Consider the following 17,209-nt stretch of genomic DNA (forward strand, 5'->3'; position numbering starts at 1 on the left):
CCACAGCTGGCACAATGACTTTTGGGAGTGACATCACACCCCTTGGGAGTGTGTGCACTGCGCAAGCTCCTGGGGTGCCTGCTGGTGGCAGGTGACCTCCCAGGGGCTTGTCTCCCGCTGATCGCTGGCAGATCGGCTGGCAAGGGTGCAAACCCCTGAGAGTTTGCCTGCCACCAGTGGGCACCTGGGAACCCTACTCACCTATCTCACATCCCCACATACACCCATCTAGCATTCAAATGCCAACTTCAAAATGGCAGCAGAAAGGCTGAACAAGAACAGGACCCATGTCGGCCCGCTATCAGAAACTGCTCCCATACTTGCATGAGACACTGAGAATCCTCTCTGGCCCCCACCTTTCCCTTCACTGAATTTAGAGTAATACAGACGGGGGACAGACTCGCAATGGGAGGATCCCATATTTTCCCTTGCTCCCCACTTTCTGGGCCACCTGCCCCAACCACAAAACCCAGCTGGGGCAACCTCTCGCATCCTGACTTACCCCACAGACTTATGATGCTAAAACCGGGGGGGGGGGTGCTGCCCCGAGCTCCTTGGATTAAAAAAAAAATGGAATAAACAAACCAAGGCCTGCAAGTCCGTCTTCTCTCTGGTATTAATGTGATTAGAATCCGTCTCAAAGGAGCTGCTAATATTATTCTGTTGCCAATTGGCAAAAGCAGCTGGGCTTGTCCCTAATTAGCCCATTTCTCTTTTTCACTGCTTTTTTGGCACCGTCTGGAATTCTCTTCTCCAGCCCCTCCTTCCATTAAGAGGCACACACCATTTCTCTTCTAACGCCAATGTTTTCAAGCCAGTCAATGCTTCTAAGAGGCCAGCCGCCAGCAGGGCTGGTTTCCAGGCCTTGCGTTCAACTCGGGCTTTTGTTGCGCAGTCCTGGAGTGTTGTGATCGCTTTTCAATATGGCCCCATACAGCGAACAATAGGAGAGCTGCACCATGCGGCAACACATTCCAGTAGGCAAACCTCCCCAGGGTGGGTGGATAGTTTTAAGCCAAGTGAACTGATTATAGACTGTACAAATTCACTTTATTCTGTGGAACGGCTGATCTCACAGGCTAAGAACGGTTGTACAGATATTTCCCCAGTATGATGGAGAGATCCAAAGATCTTTGCTAGTCCCGTTCTGAGAAGTAAGATGGATTGGATGGGATTCACCAGGGTTGAATGGGAGTGTGGGAAGTGGGTTCCCCAGGCAGTAGAGTTCAGAAGGTAGATTGTTTCCCTCCGTTCTCAGCCTTTAAGTAAAACTCTCCTCCTTAAATTGCTCAGGAGCAAAGAGATGGGTGATGCTTTCACTTTTCTACCAGTAAAATAACTTCTTATATCCACGTAGACATTGTGACTTGCTGTGACATCCCTTTTTGCTTATCTCTCTTGATAATGGGTGTCTGCTTGTTCAGTTGTATGCGATCATCCGTTCGTTGTATCTAAGCATATGGATGGAATTCTTGGAAGTCTGAAACCTACCACCTGCTCATATCACCTTTGCCCCTCCTGATTGTTTAAATTGATTGGGTCTAGCAAAGAGTAAATGCCTCTTCGAGAAAGTGTATGGTGTTGTCTCCCTCAGTCTTAAAACAGATGATACATCCTAAAGAAATGGAATCTGGATTCAGGGAATTTGAATAATTATCATCCACTTTCAAACGTACCCCTCCTGAGCAACGTGGTTCAACAAGAGGTGGCCAGACAATTTCAAGGATTCTTGGGTTGTTTGGATCTTTTCCAATCTGTCTGCAGTCCCTGGTTATGGGACTGAAGCAGCCTTGGTCAACCCTGGTGGACGACAGGCAGCAGGAGATGGACAGAGGGAGCGTGACCTGCTGATTCTCCTCAGCAGTTTTCAGTAACATCAACGATGGTATCTTTCTGGACTGGCTTTCAGGATTGGGACTGGGAGGCACTGCTTTGTGGTGTTTTTGATCTTACCTGGAAGGTAGGTTTCAGAATTCATTGCTAAGGGACTATTAGGTTTCATCTTGTCCTCTATGCTTTACAACATCTACATGAAACTGCTGGGTGAGGTCATCCAGAGATTTGGGCTGGGTTATCACCAATATGCAGCAGACATTCAGCTCTATCTTGCATTTCTAGCAGATCCTTGAGAGACTGTGGGAACCTTGAACAGATGCCTGGGGGTCGTTTTGGAAAGAATGAGGGCCAATAAACTGAAGTTTAATTCCAGCAAGACAGAGGTGGTACTGGTAGTCAGAAGGACTGACTCAAGATATGAGATGTCTCCTGTTCTGGATGGGGATGCTCTCTCCCTAAAAGAGCAGGATTGCAGTGTAGGGGTGCTGCCGGATCAGTCATCCTGTTAGATAAACTACTAGCAGCAAGGGACACGGGTGCCTTTCACCAGCTTCAGCTGGTGAGCCATCTGCAGCCTTTCCTGAATAAAAACATTCTGGCCACTGTGGCACATGCCTTGGTTACATCCAGATTAGATTACTGCAATGTTCTGTTTGTGGGGCTGCCCTTGAAGACTGTCCAGAAGCCAGAATGTTGACTGGAGTGTGTCATAGGGACCATATCACTCCAGCCTTCTTCCATCTACACTGGTTGTCAATTTGTTTCCTGGCCCAATTCAAGGCGCTGCTATGGACCTTTAAAACCATATATGGCCTCGGATCTGCATTCCTTAAGGTCTGCCTATGCCCCTACCAACCTACTTGAACAAAATGATCATGTTCAGAGGCCCTGATTCAGGTGCCCTGTTACGTGAGACTAGATGGGTGGTGTTTGGGAAAAGGGACTTCTTGGTCATGGCACCAAAATTATGGCATTCCCTCCCCCGGAAGATTTGTCTATCCCCCCCAATCGTTGTCTTCCATGAATTTCTCGTTTGTCTTGCATACCCTTACTGACCCCATCTTCTTGTCTGTTTTCAGATGTTGGCTTTATTTATAAGTTCTGTTTTTAAAAGCTGGGTTTTATTCGATTTTAATAGTTTACCACCTTGAGGGCACAAGCTGAGAGGGAAGGCAGCATACAAATATTTTAAATAACATCTGTCCGTTTTTACATAATGTTCATCTAACAATAAGAAAAAACAATAGCATTTATCTGGGGTTGACAACTGTCATTTGAGGGAACTCCTGGAGATCTAGGTGTGGTATGTGGGGAGGGTAGACGCCACACTTCGAAACTGCCATTACCGTCAGAGGGACTGATTGCTTGCAGCCTGGAGACTAGTTCTAATTCCAGGAGAACTTCAGGGTCCAGCTTTAGGTTGGGAACTCTAGGTACATCTCTTATAAGAACAATCCCCCAATCCATCTCCCCAAACCACATCTCTTTAAACAAATCTAAGTTAATTTCATATTTAGCACCAGAGCAACAAAGTTGTTCCCAGAACACTTTCATATTTTTTTAATTCAACATAATTCTTCATAAAAACCTACCAAACAGAGGACAAAAATCTCAAGTTGGAAAGCAGCAATAATTGCTACAGTGTGTAGCAAGGACCAAATCATAAGCACATCGCTGTGGCCAGTTTTCACACGATGAAAGGAGGCAAGGGTAGAAGCAGGAACGTGAAGTGTCCTCAAACTATTAACCGGGAGCCAGGGATATACTTATTGTCTGTCCATTCATCACCTTCCCCACAGTTGCTCAAGCCCCTCTTGCACTGGTAACAACGGCGATACTTTGCGCACTGGTCAAGTAGAAGGAGCTTGTCCCCAGCTCTGCATGGAAGAGAGGGTTAAACAACCAAACCGATGAAAACACCTGAAGATAATTCCCCCAACAGAATGGCATTTTCATTTGCAGAAAGAAGAAGGGGTGATTCTACTGATTCTGCACCCTCTGCTGACCCCACGTTTGCTGCTCTTGAGGGTCCACTCACCCTCTCCCCAGAACATTTTGTCGGGCTCAGGGGACTGCAGCAGGAGGGGGAAGTGGGAGAATCCACAGATGGTTGGATACATGTCACTGGGAGCCAAAACAGACGAGACGCCTGATGTGTGGAGGACACTCGTCAGTTTCCCGCAAGTTTCAATGGGAAATGTAGTGAGAAAGAACCTCTGTCAGGGTGAAGAGGGAGAACAGCCGCTCAACTGGAGAGATTCTTTCAAAAATCCAATTGGCTGGTTTTCCTTCAGGAGCTCAAAGACAGGGCGGGGGGGGGGGAGGCAGGGGGAGGATGTAACTGGGTTTCTCTCTCACTCGCAAAACACCCCGGCTTTTTTCATGCCTCTTGTCACGTCGTTCCCAACCCCCCAACCCCATCCTGAGCTCCTGAAAGAGAGAAAGAGAGAGAGCATGTTTGTGAGAGAGAAAGTCCCTTCAGTTGCGATTCTCCCTGGCTGAGCGTGCTGGCAGCAGTAAGAGGGAGCTGAGCAGACTAGATGAGACACCTAGGGGGAATTCTCTTTCTCACTACATTTCCTGTTGAAACTTGCAGAAAACTGACGTGTGTCCTCCACGCATCAGGCATCTCGTCTGTTTTGGCTCCGAGTTAAATGGATCATGGTCCAAACTCGGAAGAATATTCGCAGCAGAGCCCCATCTTGTGGCCAGTATCAAAAGGTTTATACAAGAAGCATGAGCTGCTTGTACCAGGTTTTTAAAAATCAGAGCAAGCGAGGAGATTTATAAAGATCCCAGAACTGCACTAGGCATTGCAAGACCTTATCAGGAAAGGTTCTGTTCTCTATGAGCCTTCTCTAATACTTCAGTCATCCTGACAAGGTTTCACACAGCAAATGTGCACCGCTGCAATCTGACGACACAGATTCAACAGATGAGCAATGTTCGAGTCTGGTAGCAGCTTAAAAACCAACAAGAGTTTCCAGAGTATAAGCTTTCAAGAGCCATGCTCCATTCATCAGAAACAGATAAACATACAGAGATACAAAGGTAGGTGACAAGAGGAGATTGACACTCAAAAGCTTATATCCTGGAAATCTTGTTGGTCTTTAAGGTGCTACTGGACTCAAACCTTGCTCTTCTACTGTAGACCAACACAACTACCAACCAGAAACAAATTCCAGAAAAGTATCACACACATTAAATTTCAAATAGATGGCCAATATGATAAGAGTCTTATCATATCATATAAGAGTGGAAGGGGGATTTCTTGCAATTGGCAAAAATAGATACAAAAACAGTGGAGTTCTTAGGTTCCATTTTAATAATGGCTAAGAATGCATGATGTCACACAACCCCCAATTACTTGTGGAACTCACCGCCATAGGAGGCAGTGATGGGTACTAGTTAAGGATGCTTTCAAAAGAGTAGAAAAGAGCAAGAGTCCAGTAGCTCCTATAAGACTAACAAAACTTGTGGTAGGGTATGAGCTTTCTCATCGGAAGAAGTGAGCTGTGGCTCACGAAAGCTCATACCTTACCACAAATTTTGTTAGTTTATAGGAGCTACTGGACTCTTTCTCTTTTCTACTGCTACAGACAGAATAGCAGCTATCCATCTTGATCTTTTGAAAGAGATTAAATAAATTAATGGAGAATAGCTCTGTGATGGCTAAATGGAAACTCTACATTAAGACATAGGACACCACTGAACAGTTTTTGTAAACATCACTGAAAGGGTGACCATGCATAGGGAGCTTCCACCATAGAGACGTAATACCAGACCAGCTCTCTTATCTCTATTTTCAGGTAGGTAGCTGTGTTGGTCTGCAGTGGAACAGCAGGATTTGAGTCCAGTGGCACCTTAGAGACCAACAAGATTTTTAGGGTATAAGCTAGAGTCAAAGCTCCCTTCTTCAGGTATTCAAAGACCTTTGACTCTCAAAATCTTATACCCTGAAAATCCTGTTGGTTTTAGGGTGCAACAAGACTCAAATCCTGCTCCCCTGTCTCTATACACAGTGCATCATAGCCCTGCCACCTACAGTTGCCAGTCTCCCCGCCCCAGATAACTAGCTGGAGGGGGTGTGGGCACTACCCATGCATGAGCATGCCTGCATCCCCTACCAATGACATCATTTTCAGAGAAGCTTCTACCATAGAGATGTAACTACAAGTGACGCCTGCCACAGGCTGGACACTTGTCAGCTTCCCTCAAGTTTTGATGGGAAATGTAGGCAGCTTGGCGGAATGTTGGACAAGTGACAGTTGAAAAGTCCATTGGACAGCAGTTGGAGAGCCAAGCTGCAAGACCAGGACTCCTACTACATTTCCCATCAAAACTTGAGGGAAACTGACAAGTGTCCAACCTGTGGCAGGCGTCACTTGTAGCCTGGCCCTCACACCAAGGCAAACACTCATGTTAAGAAGTGAGGTGTGATGCTGCTTACCGTTGAAAGAGTTTCTCTTCATAATCCCGTTGCCTTTTCAGCTCGGCGCTCTTCTCCCAATCGTCCCGCATAGCTAAATTCATCTGGAAGATCTTCTCAAGCCTTGATCCTTTTTCAGCAAGCCACCTAGAAAGGGATTGGAGGGGGGTGGGGAGGAGAAGAGAATTTCAGATTCTGGGCTGTTTCACTTGCACAAGTAGATTCTTCCCTGGCATGCTTTTTTAAAAGAGCACTCAAGAAATAATGAGAACAGGATATCCTCATATGCACCCAAAGCTGGGCCTTATTTCAATGTCTCACTTTAATTCCACCTCCACCCTTCACTGTTAGTACACACGTGTGAAAAACAGAAAACTAGCTTGGATCAGATCTTTCCCACTGACTTGGTCCAAACTGGATGGAGGTGGCCCCATTTATTTCCGAGCGCCTCTTGCTTGTGAAAAAGTTTTATTTCTATACCCGTGGGGGTTGTGAATATAAGGCAGAACATGAACTCTTGTTCGTTCTTCACATTTATATCTCAACCTTCCTCCAAGAGGGTCAGGATGGAATGTAGGGATGGAATATCCCACGGGTATCGCCATTTGACCCCATCAAAATGGAAGGCGATAACAAATCACCTGAAAAAATGAGAAAATTTTTAGCGGGTGAGTGCTTATGAAGAGGCACATCTCATACTAATATATCACTGTCAGGCATGTTTTTATTTTTTTTAAAAAAAACTTGCCTATAACTAGGCAAGAAATAAGTTCATCTTTCGGTGGCAGGGTGGTGATAGGGTTGCCAATGCCCAGGTGGGACCTGGAGATCTCCTGAACTACAACTGATCTCCAGCCCATAGAGATCAGTTCCCCTGGAGAAAAACGGCTGCTTTGGAGGATGAACTCTATGGCATTATACCTTGCTGAGCCCCCCCCCCCCCGCAACCCTGTCCTTCCCAAATCTCCAACTTGGAGTTGGCAACCCTATGTGGGGGGAAGGGGGCTGAGGCATATGAAAAAGGGCCTAGAAAAACAATTGTCACCCCATCTTATAGTAATAGGTATAGTGGTAGATTGCTATAAAGAGAGTTTTAAATGAACAAAAAGAAAGCTCATCAAAAACCTGTAACAATTTTTTTAAAAAAAACAATAAATGGGCTGAAAGTGGGTAGAACAAACCAAAACACAGGAAACATTACACACGGGAACAAACTCAACTCAAAATCGGTTGTTTGAAAAAGATCAGGGTAAAATTGGTCTTCCAAAAAACCAGGAAAAAAATTAGGTGAAAACCGATGGCTAAAAAGACCATGCAGCAGCCAGGGGATAAACCAAAGCAGTGTAGCTCCAAAACCAATGCAGTAACACCACGTAGAAATGCCCCCCCGACTAGGAATTCAACATCAGTTTTCCCTAGTGGAAGGAACACTTTAATCACTATACCACACTGCCCCCTGGAGGATCTATTACATCAGGCATGTTTATTTGCAGTATCAAAGCCAAGTACGGTTAAAAAACCGGCCAGCCACAATAGATCATGTGTAGGTAAAATAGCATAAAGCTCATTTCCTGAGTATTTCTGTGAACATCACACACACATCTCACTTTATAGACTTCTGAACAGCACACATGACTTCCCTACCACATCTCATCTGGCCCAGAGTTATTTTTGCCCGGATCAAATGCTGAACGTTCACAGCAGCTCTAGGGCCACGTTCATCCAGGTATTTCTTCAAAGCTAAAGGCTCCACGGATCAGCCGTTTGGCGGTGAAACAACTGGAAAGAAACTGAATCCAGCTCTACAGTGCCAATCAAAACAGCTGATCATCCGGGTTTTAATTTTTTGAACATTTTTTTTGCATGCATGCAGGTTGGAAGTAGGAACAGTGCACACAGGCACTCAGAACGCTAGCTCCGCAAGATCTAATCATTTACATGCTACTTTTGAGTCCGGGTTCTCTCAACCAGATTTTGTTGCCATCAGTCACCCTGCTGGGAACTAACTCCCCATGTGCACAAGACCTCCAGATTGGATCAGGGCCATGATGTGGGGGGAGGGGCTTCAGCCTTCCCCTCCCTGGACCATTTCCCTGACCAAAACTGCCCTGGAAGGCACTTTTTACACCACTAGGGGCTTGTATGTATGATGATGGCCCTTCCAAACGTGAATATATTGGTGCAGAATTTTTATACACAGCTCCATCCAAACTATCCCACATTCAATGCAAATATATAATGGCTAAGGCTGGAAGTCTTGTGCATGCAAATGCTGGGAGCTTTTAGGGGTGGGGCATGGGAGGGAGTATTGCAGATGCTGTGACATCACTTCCGGATGATCACCTCAGCGTGATGTCACATCATCTGTAACATCTAGGCTTCCCAGTTGCCCGCTGGTAGTCTCCTGGGGGTTTGCCCCATTGCTTGGCAGGAGGTGGCAAGCCCCCCAGAGATTGCCTGTCACTGGCAGGCAATCCGGGAAATTGCACACAGGGCACGCTCCTGGTGGGGCACGACGTCACTTCCTGAAGTGACATTGTTACACCAGCTGCAGGCATACTCAAGTGCTTCGCTAGGGACAATTTTGGGCCCAAACTGGCCAGACTGAGAGCCAAGCTACAAGTGACGCCTGACACAGGTTGGACACCTGTCAGCTTCCCTCAAGTTTTGATGGGAAATGTAGGTGTCCTGGTCTTGCAGCTTGGCTCTCTGTTTAATTGAAGTTTACAGAGCAGCAGTCTATGGGAGGGAAAACATGCAGTCAGGAGGGGATTGCAGGAGTTGGGCTCTCGCCAGGCACCCCCCTTCCCCTCTGCTGTGTGTGTGTGTGGGGGGGCTTCTGTAAACTTCAATTAAATGGAGAGCCAAGCTGCAAGACCAGGATGCCTACATTTCCCATCAAAACTTGAGGGAAGCTGACAAGTGTCCAACCTGTGTCAGGCATCACTTGTAGCTTGGCTCTCAGTCCCATGCAAAATGCAGGAGCATGCCTGTGGCCAGCGTGATGACGTCACTTCCCAGAAGTGATGCCATCACACAAGCACTGAGAGTGCGCGAGAGACACAAGGTAAGTGCCAGATTCCCTCCACCCGCCAGAGGGGGACAGAGACTGGCAACCTGAGCAATATCTCCCGCCTCCAATTTTTCCTCCGGCTGCTCAATTGACTGAGCGTGAGTGACCAAGGGAGGGCTGGGAGTTTGATGCCCGATAATACTACAGGATTCAGCAGCATTTCTGGATTTAGGAGAAAGCTAGGTGTGCAGGTTTTTAAAGAGTTGGGTCTGGGGAACTCAAGTTTCCGCAGACATACAGCAGTTAAAAAGTAAATGGCTGTTAAAAGATAAAAGAGAATCCAAATGGCCTTAGAATGCCTCCGTGGGAGAAGGAGGGGCTCCTCCTCCTCCCTCCAGCCATTTTTCTGCGCCACAAAATAGCACAGGAGTCCGCCCCCCACACATTTTTACTTTTCTACGTACACAGAATACTCCACATGAAGCAGAAAAAAAGGGATAAAACACTGTTTTGACACACAGAAACAGATTGAGGGGGGGATGGAGGAGCTCTTCCTCCCCCAGTGGAAGCATTTTATGGCCATTTAGGGTCTCTTTTATTTTTAACAATGCTGGTGTGTAGCTGGGATCTCAAGCTGGGTCTGGGTAACCCAGATCCAACTCGTTAAAAACCTGCACGTCTAGCTTGGCCCTTAAGAACAGCCCCTCAAGTGCCTCACAGGACTTGGATCCTGAGAGACATATCTGCTGGTGGAAGTAGGGCTCATTTTGAGGGGGAACGCACAGGAACACAGTTCTGGCAGTTCCCCAAAGAGGTCACATGTCAGGCGGCCCTGCCCACCTGACTCTCGGCCATTTTGGGCCCGTGTCAGCCTGGATTGTGGCCGAGACGGCCGGGATCGGGCCTCTGACGGGTGATGGATCACTCTCCCGCTCATCAGTGGCCCAATCCTGACCATTATGGGCCCCTTTTCAGCCATTTTCAGCCCCTTTTTGCCATTTTGGGCCCAATTTCAGCCCTGAATGGCCAGGATTGGGTCCAAAACAGCCAGGATAGGTGATGTCAGGGGGTGTGGCATATGCAAAACAGTTATACTTCTGATGATGACAAGAGGCGTGGCATATGCTAATGAGTTATGCTAATGAGTTCTTCCCGCTCTTTTTCTACAAAATGACCCCTGGGTGGAAGGGATTTCAGTTGGTGAAGTGTGCCCGCCCCTCCTACTGAAGCTCAAAATGCCCAGTCAAACGCCACTCCAGAGGGACAAGGGACTCTGCGGAGCTGCATGGAGGGAGAACTGTGTAGCTAGAGGAGGGAATTCTCCTATCCAAGGGATCTAATCCCAGCAGACAAAGGAGACTCAGCCCAGCCTATCTGCTAGGGTGACCACAGCACAGCACATTCCGTTCATACTGTTTCCTTGCCCTCTGGATCATATCTTCTGCCCTCCTCTGATCTATCAGCTGGCTGAGGATTGCAGCCCGCTTGTGGTCCGCAGCAGCCTGCAGCTGATGTCTGGAAAAATCCCGGGATCGCTTCCTTCTGTCCTCCATTTTCCCTTTATTCAGGTCGTTCTTCCCAAAGATGGCCTCGTTCGAGTCAGGCTCACAGTGAGGCAACGGAGCCGGCTTCATCTTTATCTGTGTTCAAATTCAGAAGGAGGTTTAATTGACAAGCCACACGTCCCTTTTAGGCAAGCGGCCAAACACAGAAGATTTAATTTTTTAATTTAATTTAATTTATTGTATTTATATTCCGCCCTCCCCGCTTTCGCAGGCTCAGGGCGGATAACAGAATACACATATACACAGATGGGAGAAACTCTTGTACATCCATTGCATGGGAAGACTGCATTCTTTGCTGTGCTTACATGGACTTGCAACCCAGTTGTGACTTTTCAATAAACGTACACCCACTAGTCCTGTACCTACAACATTTATGTGCACTAGGAAATGCAGGCTGAGAGGGCACAGGATGGAGCATACTGGCACCACTGGCCACCAACCTGAAGCTGCCAGCGCAATATGCATGCACATATGTGCATATGCACACATGTGGGAGGGCTGCACTGCAGGGATGGGGTCTCAGGTGCTTCACTAACAAGTTGGGGACCGTAGACTTCATCACCATTTTTGCCTCATATATTATCTGCTGCTTTAAATATGTTCTCCTATGTACAACCATCGCTCCATGCTGTCTAATGTTAGTCCTAGAATTGTGTTTTGCTTCAGTATCTCTACAATGTCTTGGATCCTTGCTAATGCTATTTCTTTAAACTTGTGTATGTTTACCTTATGGTATTGTATTGAAATGTACTTACTTGATACTGATTGTATTAACCTCATACTGTGTAATCCGCCTTGAGTCTCAGTGAGAAAGGCGGACTACAAATGATGTAAATAAAATAAATAAATTAAATAAATTCCCATAAACGGAAACTTTGCTCCTAATCACAGAGACGGAAGCTGCTTTCACAGAGCAACAGTTTTGCATGGAACTCTCATTGCTACAGCAATGGAGCATCCATGTGGAAGTTTTCTCCACCTGTTCTTTGGCTCAATCCTTCCGTCTCACCCCACAACACAAGAAGGCTTTTTAAAAGCCATTCGTTGCTGCATCGCTCTAATGATATAGCCATTTTTAAAGGGAAAAGCCTCCCCCCCACCCCACCCAGTGGTGGTGGGGAAATGGTAGCCACAGCCCTCTGCGGCAAGGAGATGGTGCCGATGTGGACAAGGCTTGCAGCACCTTCCCATCCACATGGCATGCAAGCACACTTCAACTGCCGCCTTTCCAAAACAACTATATTATTCATTAGAAAACATTTATATCCCCCATCCTTCTGCCCAATCAGGGCCACGAAGGTGGCTAACAATTAAAACAGCACAATAAAAAAATACATCATAAAACCTATACAAACCAGAGCTAAAAATGCATATATAAAACAAAACAGAGCCAATTAAAACATGGGGAAAGGAGGGATCTTGAGGGAAGGGCCGACAAAACAAAAAAAGTCTTCACCTGCCCGTGGAAGACAGTGGTAGAAGTATTTCCCTTGAGAAGGAGTTCTGTAATTTTGGTACCACGGTCAAGAAGGACCTTAACTGAGCCTCAAAATACAAGGGCAATTCAAACAGTGTCTGTAGTGGTCAGGTAGGTTCATACGGGAACAAGCAGGCCTTCAGGTATGCTGGTACCATGTCGTACAGGTAGGGTTGCCAGCTCCGGGTTGTGAATTTCCTGGAGCTTTTGAGGGTGGAGCCTGGGGAGGTTGGGATTTGGGGAGGGGAGGGACCTCATGCCATAGAGTCCACCCTCCAAAGCAGCTATTTTCTCCAAGGAAACTGATCTCTGTGGCCTGGAGATCAGCTGTAATACCGGGAGATCTCCAGCCACCACCTGGCGGTTGGCACCCCTGTGTACAGGGCTTCAAAGGTCAAGGCCAGCACCTTGAAATAGGCTCAGAACAAAATTGGGAGCCAGTGTAGATGGACCAAGACTGGAGCAATATGGTTTCGATGACCATATTAAACCAGGTTTCAGAATGGCTGGATAGCGGATGACTGGGGGCCACTCCAAACTGGAGGAAAAGCTCTGTGTAGGAACAATGTGAGACTGTGGACTTACATTCTTAGGCACCTATGCTTTCAGCCTATAAGCAGAACCACAAGTGACAAAAGGCACAGATTGGACACTTGTCAGCTTCCCTCAAGTTTCGATGGGAAATGTAGGCATCCTGGTCTTGCAGCTTCGGTCTCTGACTGCTGTCCAATGGACTTTTCAACTGTCACTTGTCCAACATTCCGCCAAGCTGCCTACATTTCCCATCAAAACTTGAGGGAAGCAGACAAGTGTCCAATCTGTCCCTTTTGTCACTTGTGGTTCTGCTCCATGTTATGCTGAACATATGGGGACAGGGAGGGTGTACTTAATTCTGTTGCCCTTCTATGTACAGTAAGGGGATGCCATTTCCCCAGCTGCCACTCCCCCCTGCTGGCTCATCTGGCGGGGGGGGGGGAATGGAGGGGAAAAGGGGGAACTTTTACTGAATCGTCCCTAGCACAACCTGACATTTCTGGGTTATTCCAGAGACCGGAAATGATGTGATCACCCAGGGACCTGGGTGCGTGCTTATGACACGCTTATGAGTCCCTGTCACCTTCTAGTCACCAAACCCTCCCCCAAGTTTTACCAATGAGGAGACATGGCAACCGTGCAGTACACAGAGCCAGAATAAACACACAAACCTATTTTATTTCCATATAAGCTGATCACTGTGATGTATGAAAGGAAATGGCCCTCAGGGCTGAAACAAACATTTGCACAAATCAGACATTTATGGATGTCTTAAAATATTACACACCCGCCCTGATCTTGAATTATTCCCAAACTTCCCCCCCCAAAATTCCAGTTGTGAAAGAATTTGGGGGGGGTGGAAGGGGGAAGGATTTCTCTAAATATCTCGCTGATAAAGTGTCCTAGCAATAGCTCATTTCAAAACTATATATCATAGGGTCTTCTTTTTTCAGCCATCTCATTCCCCAAAGCCAACAACATTTGTAATTGGAGATGAGCATACTAAAGCTGAGCCAAGAGAACTTCAGGAGCCTGCACAGGTTGATGACATCATCAAGCTGTGCAGGCCCCTAACAAGCCTCCTCTGTTGCCGCTGGCAACAAGAAAATAGAGCATCTCCCACAGTTTCAGCCTGGGGTACAGCTTTTGCCACCTTGAGCAGGACTTTGATGTGGTGGAATAGAGATTTCCTAAATAAATAAAGTAAGAAGTCTGCTTGCTTTGGATGCAATCTGGAAGGAAAAAGCAACCTTAAGATTTCTTCTTTTTAACGCTTCTTTTTCATGAAATTTACCGCTAAAAGGAGCAAGCCTCACAGACTAAATGCCATCCCAATTAATCCACAATGGAAACATACATCATCAACTAAGTAATTTGAGCATTCACACTCAATTTTTACCTGCAAATCCAATGCCTTCTTGTAACACTGTGTCTCGTTCATCCTATCCTTGAGATACTTTGCTCTTTGGGCAGCTAACCTAGAAAATCAAAAGAACACCTGTAGAGGGCTCAGCAATTCCAAGAAAACTGACTTCTGGCTTAGGGAGTTATCACTAAGAAAAGGTTTGCTAATGCTTAAAATAAAAATATTAGCACCTGGCAGAGACACCCTGAGTCCAACATGTTTGAAATGGTCACTCAGCACCTTTGGAGTGAGAACACGGCTCAGAGAAAAAGCCATGTATTAATTTAGGACAAATGGACTTGCTTTTCCGGCAACTGGCTCAAAGGTAATTTAAAAAAAAAAAACAGCCAGTCCAACATGGGTTTTCCCCCTCATCGCTTGCAACCCCACTGAACAAAATGGCTGCTATACCTCAGCAAGAAAGAGACTTCTTTGTAAGTATCTGATTACAGAACCTCAGTCGTTAAGGAATTCTACAGCCCTTCCTTCCATGAATCTCTGGTTTTCTTCCTTTGTTGAAACATCTGGATGGATTTTCCTTTACTGATAATAACCCAATCAGATCGCATTTTGGTTCTGGGTCTCAAAAACGCTTAGCTCCACCAAAGCCATCATTTTATGAGTACACGCACACACAAACAGAAAGCCCATTTCATATATATTTTAACTTTTAAAATACCTAAAAGTACCTTGACTATATTTGCTCAGATGCAGCTATTTTTAAAAAAGCCAGAGATTGCACTTGTTCAAAAGTCAGTATAAAATAGGTATGAATGACGACCCCTCCGTCCTGAAAAGCTGCTCAGTTTTATGACTGATTGGATTAATCGTCTCAACTTTAACCATGCATCAAGTCTGCCATTCTTTTCCCAGAAGCGTCCAGCCAAATGTGAGCATATATGAAAACAAAATAGAAATTCCTGGCTCTATACTCCCAATGACCTAGGCCGTTTCTTCCACACGGCTTACCTTGTTCTGGAAAACAGCAAAATCTCGCGAGAAGACGCTGTTATCGCGTCTTCTCACGTGATTTCCTGCGAGACGTTGCTGTTTTCCGGAAGAAGGTAAGCTGTGTGGAAACGGCCCTACAAACAATAGTTGTTATACCCAACTGGAGAGCTTCCCAGGGAAGTGAGGAAGGGGATGTAGCTCAGAGGGAGGCCATCTGAGGTTCAATCCTTGACATCTTCCGTTAAGAGTTCAGGCAGGAGGTAATGAGAAAGACCTCCGCCTTGCAACCTTGGTGAGCCCTGCAAATCAAGAGTAGACAATATTGACCTGGATAGACCAACAGTCTGATTCCATCATATACAATGTTCAAATTTGGCTGAACACTTTTGGAAACTTGATGGATTTTTCAGTTTGCTCGAGCAAGGTGCGAAAGCATCGCTTGTCCTGGAAAGTTTGCACCCTTAACATTTTGAGAAGGAACACGTACAGGAACTACCAAACCCAAACCCATCCTCCGAGTGTAAGACTTACTCTTCTGCCAGCTGCACTTGCTCTAGACGCTCAACAAGGTCTTGGTCCTTCTTCTGCTTGGTTTCTTTCGTGGTCTTCTCCTCCAACTGTTTTGCCAACTCTTTTGAGTATACCGCATCATGTTTTTGTTGAAGGGTAGCACTAAGCGGCCTTTTTTCAAAAATGTAGGATTTCTACAAGGAAACGAGTTGCAGAGGGACAGCTATGTTAGTTTGTTGCAATAAAAACAAGAAAGGCGTCTTGAAGCACCTTAGTAAAAATTCCAGTAGCACCTTTAAGACCAACCAACTTTACTGAGGCATAAGCTTTCGAGAACCACAGCTCTCTTTGTCACATGCATCTGACAAAGAGAGCTGTGGTTCTCAAAAGCTTACACCTCAGTAAAGTTGGTTAATCTTAAAGGTGCTACTAGACTTTTTACTATTTTGCAACTACAGACTAACATGGCTAACTCTCTGGATCTTGAAGCCCCTGGAAGTCCGTTCTGGGAAGGTAATCTTTCATGGAGGTGGAGACAAGCCAGTCACTCTTACCTAGGATCTGCCCTTTTGTCTGTATCCAAGATGACAACATTTGTCAGTTTATCCAAAATCCCAGAGTGCTGCAGGGTCTCAGGATGGCTCCATCAGAAGACGAAGAACACATCCCAGAAAGACTGAAACAGGTACCCCAAAGTTTGTCACTTTTGATAGCCTGGCCAGCTACCAGAATGACCTGTGAAAGCCGTCCCCCACACATTCTGATTTCCCCATGAATTCTCCGCGTGACTATCTGCGAAGACGAGCTCCAGTTTCCCACTGGAAATCAAGCCAATGGTGAGACTGGACATCAGTTTTCCAATAATCCATAAAAGGAGACCACCCCACACACACCCACACCCCAAAGCTATCACCCTTTGTCCTCTTCCTAGAAGAGAATGGAGGGCTCAATCACAGGGCTTATCACGCAGGTAATAAGATTTCTTAGATGGCTAAGAACTGTGCCTCACTGCTTAAGCCTATTTTATTATTATTATTTATTACTATTATTTTATAGTATTTTGTAATAATAATATAAATAATAATGACATTCAATTTACATACCACCCTTCAGGATGACTTAAGAGCAGTTTACAAAGTATGTCATTATTATCCCCACAACAAACACCCTGTGAGGTGGGTGGGGCTGAGAGAGCTCTGAGAGAGCTGTGACTGACCCAAGGTCACCCTGGCTTAAAGTGGAGGAGTGAGGAATCAAACCCAGTTCTCTAGATTAGAGTCCTATGCTCTTAACCACTACACCAAACTGGCTGTTGATTTTGTCAATGAGCCAAGCTACAAGTGACGAATGACACTTGCCTGGCAAGTGAACAGACTCACGTGTATTCCTCCCTGTTCACTGTTGATCAAGTGGAGTGCAAGTGAATGGCAAGTGAACAGGGAGGAATACACGTGAGTCTGTTCACTTGCCAGGCAAGTGTCATTCGTCA

General features: G+C 46.0%; 1 protein-coding gene across 1 annotated transcript in view; it reads right to left on the reverse strand.

Moving 5' to 3' along the window:
- Positions 1 to 2,991: 2,991 nt before the first annotated feature.
- Positions 2,992 to 17,209, reverse strand: part of CCDC81 (coiled-coil domain containing 81) — a 41,575-nt gene continuing 27,357 nt past the window's right edge. Inside the window, exons 11-15 of the mRNA XM_054973943.1 lie at positions 15,742 to 15,914; positions 14,254 to 14,332; positions 10,692 to 10,918; positions 6,287 to 6,412; positions 2,992 to 3,713 (exon numbers count right to left, since the gene is read on the reverse strand). Coding sequence (XP_054829918.1) covers positions 3,572 to 3,713; positions 6,287 to 6,412; positions 10,692 to 10,918; positions 14,254 to 14,332; positions 15,742 to 15,914 — 747 coding nt within the window. The 3' untranslated portion in view covers positions 2,992 to 3,571. The remainder of the gene's footprint in view (positions 3,714 to 6,286; positions 6,413 to 10,691; positions 10,919 to 14,253; positions 14,333 to 15,741; positions 15,915 to 17,209) is intronic.

This window comes from Eublepharis macularius, chromosome 3, assembly GCF_028583425.1.
Source record: "Eublepharis macularius isolate TG4126 chromosome 3, MPM_Emac_v1.0, whole genome shotgun sequence".
Classification (NCBI taxonomy): domain Eukaryota; kingdom Metazoa; phylum Chordata; class Lepidosauria; order Squamata; family Eublepharidae; genus Eublepharis; species Eublepharis macularius.